General features: G+C 43.0%; 1 protein-coding gene across 1 annotated transcript in view; it reads right to left on the bottom strand.

Annotated features, from left to right (window-relative positions):
- Positions 1–13,029, bottom strand: part of rab11fip3 (RAB11 family interacting protein 3 (class II)) — a 50,291-nt gene that overhangs the window by 28,262 nt on the left and 9,000 nt on the right. Inside the window, exons 2-3 of the mRNA XM_063221883.1 lie at positions 2,400–2,493; positions 4–77 (exon numbers count right to left, since the gene is read on the bottom strand). Of these exons, the coding sequence (XP_063077953.1) occupies positions 4–77; positions 2,400–2,493 (168 nt within the window). The remainder of the gene's footprint in view (positions 1–3; positions 78–2,399; positions 2,494–13,029) is intronic.

Here is a 13,029-nt window from a genome sequence, read left to right as displayed (position 1 = left end):
TACCTCATCGTACTCCTCTGCTGGTACACCTGCATCTGTGGCACCGAGCTCCAGTCTGTAGAGGTCTGGATCCGAACCTACGGAAAGACAACATGGGTTATACGCCCAATTGTGTGTGTGTGTATGTGTGTCTGTTGTAACAATCTACAGTGATGACGTCACAGGTGTCTGTGTACACCTTGCGGAATAGACGTGTCTTAATAGCTGCCGTACTGTTAAACACATTATTGTATGTTTGCTTATGGACGTACAGTCAGCGTCAACTCTGTGGTGTTTTATAGTATCTTGCACGCAATAAACGCAGAAGACAGTACTTTTACATTGTGTCCTGGCTGAGTACCTTAAAGTTTCTGGGGAAGAAGGCAAGGATCCTTGGCCAGATCCTTACAGTGTGTGTGTGTGTGTGTGTGTGATTTACAGTAGCTTATGAGTCAGGTGTTATCGACAAAAATGGCCTTCCCGCTTTGTCACCACCACAGCGCACATGGAATGGAATATGTGTGCCTTTGCTTTACTACTGGTTGTGTGTGTGTGCGCGGCTGTGTTTGTGTTTGTGTGTTTGTGTGTGTGTGTTTGCGTGCGTGTGTGTGTGTGTGCTGTGATGTCATGTGAGGTGTCTGTGGGTTCGGGTCTGAATTATTCAATAGAATCTGAGTCCATTAGTCTCCAACTTAACTTCCCACTCGTTTTCCCCCCTCACACAATCACTCCCTTCTTCTTTCTCCCCTTTCATTTTTTTTCCAACAATCCACCAGTTTCTTACCTCTCTTAAGTTCTGCTCTGACTTTGAAATACTGCATTCAATTTCCACTCTCTTCAAAATCCTGTGTGTGTGTGTGTGTGTTTGTTTGTTTGTTTGTTGCCATCGCATGCATGTGGTCATTAGCAAATTAATAATTTAAAGAAATTCGACCACAGGCTGCTGAGAATTCAGAGAATTCTACCATTCTACCAGTAAGGAATATACCCAGCATGTCTAAGACAAGGGTAAAATTACACGACTCCCGATTTTGTGTCCGGTTTTGATGTCGGGTTGTGCTGCTCATATGAAGAGAATCACAACTTTTAATCTTATCCCTGATCGAAAACACCGGGACAATGCCCAGGCTTTCCCCCAGCGCTTTCTTATCAAGGCGGCCGCCTTGACTAAACCCCACCCCCGCCTTGGCTACGTTCCCTAAAAAAAAAAAAAAAAAATGCGTCCGAGGGCAAAAAAAAAAAAAAAAAAACCTTGTAAAAAAAAAAGTTGTAATGCAAGTTGTAGCAAGCTGCTGGTTATGTATTGGTTAGATAATTAGTCCCACGGTAACTCAGAATGGGGGGAAAGCATTAGGAAGTGACCGTAAGGGTATTGCAGTTGATTCATGTGTACACACAAGTAACATCGGGTGAGTAACAGAACATGTGCGCAACGATGCGTTATGACGCGGCGATATGCGAAAATCTTCGTCCAAATCGCATAGTCGCATGCATCATCGCTAACTGCGTTTACATCGCGTGCCGCGTGTAAGGGAAATATTACTTGTTGACATGTCTGGAATTCACATCAATTTGTGCTGTTTCTTGCTCCAGTTGTGGACAAAACGATTGGCCAAACTCACAACAGAAAGTCTTTGCTGTGCTACTGTCCCAGAGAGCTGAAAAAAAACTTCATAGAAGTCACTCTTAAAGTGTTTATGAAACGAAAACAAAGTAAAGGAATTTGACCATTTCCAGGACAGATTCTGAAAGTTCTAAGCCTTGTGAATAAAATGGGATATTGTCTGGGTGCTATTTTGTCCTAAAAGTCATGTTAAAACGTTCCCAAAAAGTGTTATGTTTACTTTTTTTGTGAGTTTTTTGGGTGAGTTCACCTCATTTCACCTTGTTCAGATCAATGGCGGCTAGTACCAAAACAAAGCGCAGTGTGTTGCTGGAGGGCCGAACGGTGCCAGCTGCAAAAATGGCTACTTGACAGAGGGAATATCTTTGCACAAGTGCCGCCCCCCAACCCCCACCCCCCCCGCCACGCCGCCCCCCAGGGACAGACTCGAAGCCTCACCACCTTGACTAGCCAATTTTCTGGGGGAAACACTGAATGCCCAACGTTCTATTTCTAGTTGTAAACATCAAACAGTGTTTGACATCTACGATTTGCGATCTGCGACTCTTGGAACCGGCAAAATTCTATCTTAGAACGATGAGGAAATCTTGAACGATGAGGAAATCTTGCCCGATAATCGCTTGCAATGGTCCTGCGGGATAATGTTCCACTGACTGCTGTAAGGGGGGGTTTCAGCCGAGAATAGGGCCGATAGTCGCGTAGTTTGAGTCTGGCTTAAGTGATAAGGGTGGCGTGTGTGTGTGTGTGTGTGTGTGTGTGTGTGTGTGTGTGTGTGTGTGTGTGTGTGTTGTATTACCTCCACTGCTGATGGCTGTGATGCCACGGTGGAAGTCCTCAAAGCTGATGACACCAAGGCCACTGGGATCCAGAAAGCGAGTCAGGTCTTTCACCTGTTCAGATGGGCAAAACAAACACACAAAAAAACACACATTACAAAATGCAAATAGTTTGAAACAGCGGACAGCACAAAAAGAGAAATCACTCAATAGGAGTCACGTAAAAAAAAAATTAGGTTGATATTTACAAACTTAAGTGGAGGCTGACATTTAGGACAGATACATACAAAATGTATGGCTAAAAGCGGCAAACAACAGCTAAAAAGAACGAATAAAGGAATCACACAATATGACAAGTCAACAAATAAGGTTACAGCTCAAACTGAGCAGAGGACATTTATATAGCTTATAGTACAAAAAAAGGTTGACTAATCTCTGCGATCAACCTCATGCCACAACCCGTTTTTTTGTCCACTTGTGCCAAATGCCTGACTTGTGTCCGTTAGCTTCCAAACAATGTTCTCCACAAATAACGCTACTTATCTGATGTAATTATAGCATTAGCTGTAACGCACACCAGCACCTCTCTCAGACAGATGAAATCAAAACTGTGAGCTCTCAGGGAAAATCACATTATGGAGAGAGAGAGAGAGAGAGAGAGAGAGAGAGAGAGAGAGAGAGAGAGAGAGAGAGAGAGAGAGAGAGAGAAACGAGAAAAATAAATAAACAAGAAATAAAAGGTATTGGGCTTGCAGAGCAAGAAAGAGAGAGACAGCATGATTTCCTAGATGACTGTAGATATTTTCCTACCATAAAGGGGTTGGTTTCTCAACAATGTCATTACTAAATAAGTTAGCAAAGTACTTAGTGGGTTGTCTATTGGAAACTGCATTGCAACTAAGTTGGTAACTGGTTAGGCACAACGCTCCTGACAAAAGGGGTCCAGTTTGTCTCATACAGCGCGGTATACAGTGTCGTCATATTTACCAGGAACAAACTCAACCTCTTAAACCTGCCATGACCTGGTGTAACACACACACACACACACACACACACACACACACACACACACACACACACACACACACACACACACACACACACACACACACACACACACACACACACACACACACACACACACACACACACGAGTACCTTTCCCGCTGGCCTCGAACAGATAGAATCAGTTACCCGTCTGACATGCGTAAGGCCTGTAACCTAGCAACAGATAATTTGGTGTGCACCGATACTGTGTGTGGTGTGGCGACCGTATCAAGCTACCAGAAGCAGAGCCAGCCTAGTTATTTAACCTTGTTAAATACACACTGTTGTTCTCTGTGACATTACACAATTTAACAATGGCACATACATACACTATTTAGAAAAGGTAAGCAGATATGGTGAAAATTGTGTGTGTGTGCAAAGGAAAAAACACAACGTTTCATTGATTTAACCCATCTAAGCCTGATGCTGCGTATACCTCGCTTTGACCTAGGTGCCTGGAGATGCATGGAGGCTGCATTCAGGCTCTTGAGTTTTCAGGTTTTTAATTCAAAGTGTGGGTAAGTTAGAGGTGAATGAACACATTCTAATGCAAGATGAGGGTCCTAGCTTTTAAATGCAACTTATTTTATGTTTGTGTGTTTGTATTAAGGCTTTTATAGGTTGAGGGCACCTTTTCCTAACAAGGGCTTAGGCATTCATCTCGCGTTTTTTTTTTTTTTTGTTTTTTTTTTTTGCAGATGGGTCATTCTACGATTCGGCTGCGCATTTAAGTCTATGGATTTTATTTGCCATTTAAACTAACTATTAACTGCATCCAATGATGTCTTGGACATTAGCACACATTTATCTTTCATATAATACAGAAAGTGAAGACATGGCATTATTACCCTCAACAAGGATGAATATTTAATACTAGTTTTGGGCGTTTTCATGCCGTCCTGTTTTCTAAATGTCAGATTCAGTCTTCATATTAGCATGTAAAGAAACTTGTTTTGCCCAAGACAATTGCAAATGTTGATTCACAGTAATCATCACAATATGAAAAAACTGTCAGAAAGACCATTGTGCTTTCCATTAAACATGAAATTTGCCATTTTGTGTGTGTCCACAAAAACTATGTTAACCGTGTCACAGTCTGAAACCCCCTCCATAAATCAGTAATGGTTTGGTCTTAGGCCATACGAATAACATCACGTGATGTCATAACCTCTTTGGCAGGATATGGGAAGACTTTTTGGTAAGTTTTGAGCTCCATCCTTCCATAATTTAATCCATTCTTTTTTATGGTCTCATAGCGGGAAAATTGCCTGTCAACTGTGTCATCAACATATTCATAAGAATCTGAATTAGAAATCACATGTAGAAAAACACAGATAAAGCATACAAATACATGAATTGAGTAAGGTGTTGTGGTGGAACCTCTGAGGTCCTCAGTTAGCACAACACCATAAAAATGGCTGAAATGTCAAGCCGTGTTACCGTCAACTGTGTTACGCATCAGCTATGACAGTTGAGGAGGAGAATGTTTTTGCCAATTTATCTCCATATTGACAGACAAACAAACAAAATAATTTGTGTTCTAGGGAGATAGGTTTGTCTACTCTGTTTTTTCTCCTAAAAAAGTGCCGACTTGTTCCCCTGCACTGTTGACCGTAACACAGTTGAGTAACACGGTTGACTGTTTTAAAAGTATATTTGTGCTATTGATCCCTTATGTGTTGGAAAAATCCTATGAACAGACACTAGGGATTACCTCTGGAGAGGGAAGTCTTGTGTAAGGAGGGTGACTAAATTCAAATCAGACGTTACAGGGATTTATAATGAAAAATGTGTCAGTCTGTATCACAGTGAATCATAAAATCCTACTTATGAAGCTCAACAATCACATTTTCTATATCAGTTGCACAGATTAATGACAACATTATTGCCAAGGGACATACGCACTTTCAAACGTATGTTGTTTCAGCTCTGTAGTATTTTTATATATGTTTGAAATGACATAGTATTTGTCCATAACACTGTTGACAAAATAATCAAGCAAATGTTCGTTTTCATTAGAGTATTTATCAAATGATTTAAGATTAAGCTTGGCAATTTGCTTGTTTGGAAACTTAAATATATACACTATGGAAACACCTAGGTCATTTATTGGGTCATTTCACTTGAAATCAGACACTTTGGGACCCGACCGACCCGGATTTCAATCATACTTGGTGTGCCTTTTTAGTAGCAAGGTAGCACCCCAGAACTGTGTGGGTTTGAATCTGACACTAATATTAAGGGTGAAACCGACTAGGAAAGGTTCACATGTGAGGGTAGGACACTATACATTCAGCCTTGAATACAGTGCCTTCAATAAGTCTACACACCCTTGTTGAAATGTAAGGTTTTAATGGTGTAAGAATTTGACAGCAAGACAAATAATTTAACCTTTTTTTCCACCTTTAATTAAATCTTTGATTTGTATAATGCAACTGAAAAACAAACTGAAACCTTTAAATCGGATAAACAAAAAATATAAAACTGAAATAAACAAGGTTGCATAAATATGCACACCCCTACAGCAACATAAACTAATATTTTGTTGCTGCACCTTTGGCTTCTATTACAGCCCTCAATCTCTTAGGGTAGGAGTCAATTAGTGCGGCACATCTTGATTTGGCAATTTTTGCCCACTCTTGTAGGCAAAACTGCTCCAATTCAGCCAAATTGCGCGGGCATCTCCTGTGCACAGCCCTCTTCAGATCACCCCACAGGTGTTCAATGGGATTAAGGTCTGGACTCTGGCTTGGCCATTCCAAAACCTTGATATTATTGTGCTGAAGCCATTCCTTTGTAGATTTGGACGTATGCTTAGGATCGTTGTCGTGTTGAAACACAAAGTTCCTCCTCATCTTCAGCTCTGTCACTGAGGGCCGAAGGTTTTCATCCAACACTGATTGGTATTTTGCGCTGTTCATGATTCCTTCCACTCTGACTAAAGCCCCAGTTCCAGCTGAAGAAAAACAGCCCCAAAGCATGATGCTGCCACCACCATGCTTCACTGTAGGTATGGTGTTATTTGGGTGATGTGCTGTGTTGTTTTTGCGCCACACATATTAGATTAAATTAATATATTGGAATTAACTCCAAAAAGGTCAACTTTGGTTTCATCTGACCATAATACGTTTGCCCACATACGATTAGGAGACTTCAGATGCCTCTTTGCAAACTCCAGCCGGGCTTGGATGTTCTTCTTTGTCAGATAAGGCTTCCGTCTTGCCACCCTACCCCATAGCCCAGATCTATGAAGAAGACGGGAGATTGTTGTCACATGTACAACACAGCCAGTACTTGCCAGAAATCCCTGCAACTCTTTGAGTGTTGCTGTCGGCCTCTTGGCAGCCTCCCGGACCAATTTTCTTCTGGTTTTATCATCTATTTTGGAGGGTCTTCCTGTTCTTGATAAGGTCGCTGTTGTGCCATACTTCCTCCACTTGCCAATGACAGACTTCACTGTGCTCCATGGTATGTTTAATGCCTTGGACATTTTTTTGTAGCCTTCACCGGACTGGTATCTTTGAATTACGAGGTCCCTCTGATGCTTTGGAAGCTCTCTGTGGCCCATGGCTTGTGTTGGAAGATGTGGCAAGAATGATGCCAGGAAAAGCCAACTAGAAAAAATGCTGAACTTTATTTGGGGTTGATCACACACACTTTAATTGGTGACAGGTGTGTGCAGACTCTACTTTGACATGTGTTTGAATGTAATTGGTTAAATCTGAATACAGCCACACCCCCAATTATAAAAGGGTGTGCACACTTATGCAACCACATTATAACAGTTTTTTATTTTTCTACACCACCCTGAAATAATCCTGTTTGATTTTTTCAACTGCACTGTACAGCTTATAGTTTACATTGAAGATGAAAATATTTGTGAAATTATTTGTCCTGTTGTTGTTTTTTTTAAAATATGAATTCCAGCCATTTCAGCAGGGGTGTGCAGACTTTAAATATCCACTGTATATCAGTCAGTGTTAGTCACAAAAAGATGCCTGTGGTGTTGTTTGAAAGCTCTTTTCTGGCTCTACATATTACACAATCAGCTTGGAATACAACAACTCTCAGAATATGAATTATGATAAATTGAAAAATTGAATATCTAAAAAAGCTATATTTTAAAATGGCCAGTTCCTTGTCCAAACGTAGCCGGCAATGTCATGAGCAACACCTCAAATGCTGGTGTTTGGTTCGTTATTCATTTCAGAGAGAATTTGACTCACAAATATGGCATCATACAGACCACTTACTAATAATGTGGTAATACCATAGTAGCATCACATGACAAAACAAAAACAAAACAAAAATGGTCAGTGTCCATGGTCCCAGGTTTCAGAAATTAAGGCAGATGTCCATTTATACACACCAAATGATGATATGTGAACTTTTGAACATTCCTTCTCTGTGTACCTGTGCCATCCTCCCTTTACCGTACTTTATAGAGATAATCAATGGCTACACTCTCATTTTGTACTCTACCAGTGCATTTGAAGCAGCAGCTGTGTCTTTTGTAGATAATGTATAAGTACGTCCCGTTGCAGTTACAGGTTCCACTACCAGAAGCACATCCTGATGATCCATGACAAGTCTATCTGGTCTGAAGGGAAAAGTGAAGGATGGAGATGGTCCATGAGGATGCAGGAAGTTCAGTTTCACCTCTCCAGTGCTCGGCATACATTTTAAAATATAGCTTTTTTAGATATTCAATTTTTAATTTTTCAATTTATCATAATTCATATTCTGAGAGTTGTTGTATTCCAAGCTGATTGTGTAATATGTAGAGCGAGGAAAGAGCTGTCAAACAACACCACAGGCATCGTTTTGTGACTAACACTGACTGATATATTCAAGGCTGAATGTATAGTGTCCTACCCTCACATGTGAACCTTTCCTAGTCTGTTTCTCCCTTAATATTAGTGGCAGATTCAAACCAATGCAGTTCTGGGGTGCTACCTTGCTACTAAAAAGGCACACCAAGTATGATTGAAATCCGGGTCGGTCGGGTCCCAAAGTGTCTGATTTCACGTGAAATGACCCTATTTGAGAAAAAAATACTGATAATTGACATTTTGCGTTTGCCAAAAGCGCACTGGAAACGTAGAATGACCCAGATACAAGTTTTTAATTGCCATCTATTGGTTGCACTTTCTCCCCTCCTTCTCAGTTTCAATTCTGGGGAAATTCTCGCTTTCAAGTATAGTTGCACTATCAGTTTTGCAACAATAAACCGTACGGTGTTTTCGGGTGGCCAAATATTTTGAGTCAATGCACCAAAGCAGCAGATGCGAGGAAGCAAGCCGTCTCGTTTTCACATTCTGCTGAATGATGACGTATTGAAATGCCCTGAAGGTCATTAAAGGTGCACTATGTAATATATTAGTAGTTTATTTCCAGAATTCATGCTGCCCATTCACAAATGTTACCCTTTTCATGAAGATTTACCACCCCCATCAAATTCCAAGTATTCATTATTATTGGGAAAAGGGCACCTTACATGAAAGGTGGATCTTATTTTGAATTTCTAGAAATAGCCATTAATAGCTGCAAAAACTAACTGTACTTTGGTCAAACTAGTAAACATTAGCTTATTACTTGGCAATAAGGAGCACAGTTTCAATGAGCAGTACAGTTGCAATACCTACTCTGGCCACCAGCCTACACAGTGCAGTAAGATGAGAGCATAGTACTACACGTCCTGAATCTGTGTGAGACGGCTGACGGTGAAGAGGCAATAGGTGAAGGATGACATGTGACTTCAAGTAAGCCCCACTCTGTCTGACCGAGCAACAGACCGGAAAGGAGAGGAAACCCCTTTGACATTTAAAGATGGTGTGAAGCGCTTAAGTGTGGGCGTACCTGTATGCAGCGCAGACACACTCACTCTTGCAAGTGCACGTGCACGTGCACACACACAGCACAGCCTAGTGAAGTCAGGAAAGACTGACGAGTGAGATTGAAGTGATGAGTAAGATGAAGTGTGAGAAGGGGCAATACATCTCTTGTGGTTATTATGAGGTTAGCGGAAAAAAAATGCCTGCTCGCGCGTCTGTGTGTCTGCGATTGTGTCTGAGGAAGTGAGTGTGATTGTGTCGGTGTGTACCTTCAGGACTTTGTACGTGCTGAGGTGATCTGAACTTCTTAGACAGGCTTTGTGTCAACCTCTTACTCTCACTTTCTCCATACGACCACTCCACCCCCCCCCCCCCCCCCCCCCCCCCCCCCCCCCCCCCTTCTTCCCTCCCCCCCCCCCCCTCCCCCCCCCCCCCCCCCCCCCCATTCACACAAATGTGCTGTCCTTCACAACAGAAAAAACAAAAACCAAAAATAAAAAAGGGCTTTCATGATCTTACTGACTCATCCACCATTTCTGTTCTCTGTTTCCCTCTCCTTACTCTCCTTTTGCTTTCTCGCTCTCTATCTCACACACACACACACACACACACACACACACACGCACACACACACACACACGCACACACACGCACACACACACACACGCGCGCGCGCACAGTCACTCACTCACTCACTCACTCACACACTCTCACACACACACACACACACACACACACACACACACTCACACTCACACTCACACTCACTCACTCACTCACTCACTCACTCACTCACTCACTCACTCACTCACTCACACACACACACACACACACACACACACACACACACACACACACACACACACACACACACACACACTCACACACACACAGACACACACACAGAGACACACACAGAGACACACACAGAGACACACACAGAGACACACACACACACACGGGAAATTTGGACATTCCAGCGAGGATTAAAGGGGCTCTGACCTAAAGGCAGGGGGCAAAGCCGTGAATGAGCACCGGAGAGAGAGGAGAGAATGGTCAGACAGGGAGGGAGCATTGTTGAGAGAGAGAGAGAGCGAGCGAGAGAGAGAGCAAGCGAGAGCGAGAGCGAAAGAGAGAGAGAGAGAGAGAGAGAGAGAGAGAGAGAGAGAGAGAGAGAGAGAGAGAGAGAGAGAGAGAGAAATGGTCAAGCAGCCAGGGATGCTTGTCGCTGTGCCATATATCGGTGTGCTATGTGAGGTGGAAGCCCATTGTAGTGCAGGACAGCATGACAGCTGAAGACTTAGTCCCTCAAGATCTTCTACTCCTCTACTCCAGTCAGTGGAATGCAGACAAAACAAACCATTTCTTGGCAAGCATTTTGAAAAGTGAAAGTGAAGTGAAAGCCCAATTGGGAAAGTCCAACTCCCATTGTCATTGTGACACAGCACTCCACAGCACACAAGTGTTCACTGCACAATGCACACAATGAAATTGAATTTATGCCTCACCCGTGCAAGGGGGAGGCCCCCAATGGCGCCCCAAGGGAGCAGTGCTGCGGGACGGTACCATGCTCAGGGTACCTCAGTCATGGAGGAGGATGGGGGAGAGCACTGGTTAATTACTCCCCCCACCAATATGGCGGGTTGGGAGTCGAACCAGCAACCTTAGGGATATAAGTCTGATGCCCTAACCACATTTTATGCATTGTTAAACACCTCAATGTTGTGGTCTGTTTGTCTTTATGTTGCTGTAAACTTCTCCCTGGTGGACTCTAAAAAAGAAAACCTAACACCTACTTCACAATCATTAGTTTAACAAAGCATTCCAAAACACAATAATCTACCGTAACCTCCTGACCAGGGATGATTTTATGAATTCATTCATTGTTAGTTGATTGACCTTATCGATCAATTTAAGATTAATTGATAAGTGGTGTGTGTGTGTGTGTCCCTATGCTACTTTTTAATCCAAAGGTGATTGAAATGTTCCCACTCTTCTTCGCACGCACTTTGTCATGCCCATTTCACCTGTGTCTCTGGCCAGTCGAGCTGGTGATTAATTGCAATTCATTGTTTTTAACCGATTAACGTTTTAATTCAATGTTCACATCCCTATTCCACACTAGTCTAATATAGAAACACAGGGCAGCTCCTCTGCTGCTAATGATCAATTCTCAAACTCACTAGAGGCCACTTGAGGTGTTAGTGATCGGCCATCACGCTTGTTCTCCTCTCATCCAGGTCCACTGAGCTGTGAGTCTAATGCTTTCCTGTTCAGCTTCCTGGTACAAATTTGCATCCCAGCCCCGATCACAGAACGGAGTCAAACATTCAAATTAGACAGACAAAAAAAAAAACCTTCAGGTGGACGCAGACCAAGATACATATACGCACACACGCAAAGAGCAAAAAGACTGTCCCTGACTACTAGGCTACACTCTGGAGGCTGAGTTCGCTCGATGCTAAAATCCAATTAGCCGTGCCACGGCTAATCGCAGAGCGCTTATGAAATTTATTTGCTTTTTAGGAGTTCAGTACTCTACTCGCTAAAGGCCCCATCATTATCCATTTAGCTTCGTTGGTGGGATCGACAGAGGCCTGGAGTGCGTCCATCTCTGAGCTCACTACTACTACCACCCACACTGGCTCAACATCCACCCATTACACACTGCTACAAGCACGGCTGTGTGGCTTACACAGTAAGCAGCAAATGGGATATGGTCTTACGAACCAGGATTTCATCCAACTTGTTAATGCACATTTTTAGCTATATGTTTTTTACAAAACAGGCCCCACTTTGGAAAAACTGTTGTGCATTTATCTTGGCAATCAAAAACAACTGCTGATGTCACTGTTGGTTAACCCAAATTGCAACGAATGTGCATTTTCATGCACATACGGTATGGTGAATGGAAAGCTGACTTGAGATGCTTTTTCCAGCCCACAGTCTCTGAATGCAACCAGCAAAGACAGGCACTGGGCTAATCTCCTGGTGCGTCCCTGCTGGAGCCTCGGGGACATATGGCCCCAAAAACTGGAGCAGCTTTATTGTGAGGGATCATCAGGCTGTTTGGCCACCAGCTAATGATGTGTAGCGGACACATACTGTAGTACAGGGCTGAAGGCAATTCGCCAAACAAGGCCCAACGTGAGCTTCAGTGAGGTTAGTAGGTCATATAAGGCCTTAAGGTTCACATGCTGTTCTAGGGCTCTTTGTATGGGCTCCCCCCAACCTAAGGATTCCCCATTCAAAGCAATGTTACACTGACCTGGAATGGCCACTGATTGTACGGGTCTTATGGAGCGAGCGGACAATACCACTCGCCTTAATAACAAAGGTCACCTGCAGCTACGATAATAGAAAATGGGACACTACTGAATACATGTGATAGGAGGGGACTTTTAATAGCTGACGTCTGGTCAGAGTCATCATGTTATCACTGGGGTTTCTGCTGTCCCATTATCTCGCCTGAACGTCTTTCGTCTCCACAATGCCAGGCTCGGACAATAGATATTTTTAGAACACTTTCTGCATTCCAACTACTTCCATAAAGAAGGAATACAGCCCAGCAGAGCTGCTTTTTTACTTCTTGAGGAATTTAAATACAGAAAACACAGATTCAGCAAGTTCTGGGGCACTGAATCAGTGGAATGGAATCAGCTGTGTTCGATTAGAACTGGAACACCGTGGCCTGCGTCAAGGAACGTGGCCACACAGCCCGCCACACAGTAAGTGACTGGAGGACCATCTTGACAAGCTGTCCCAAGAG

The sequence above is a fragment of the Engraulis encrasicolus genome, chromosome 17, assembly GCF_034702125.1.
Source record: "Engraulis encrasicolus isolate BLACKSEA-1 chromosome 17, IST_EnEncr_1.0, whole genome shotgun sequence".
Taxonomy (NCBI): Eukaryota; Metazoa; Chordata; class Actinopteri; order Clupeiformes; family Engraulidae; genus Engraulis; species Engraulis encrasicolus.
Note: the sequence above shows the minus strand (reverse complement) of the source record. Positions and strands in the feature narration are given on the sequence as shown.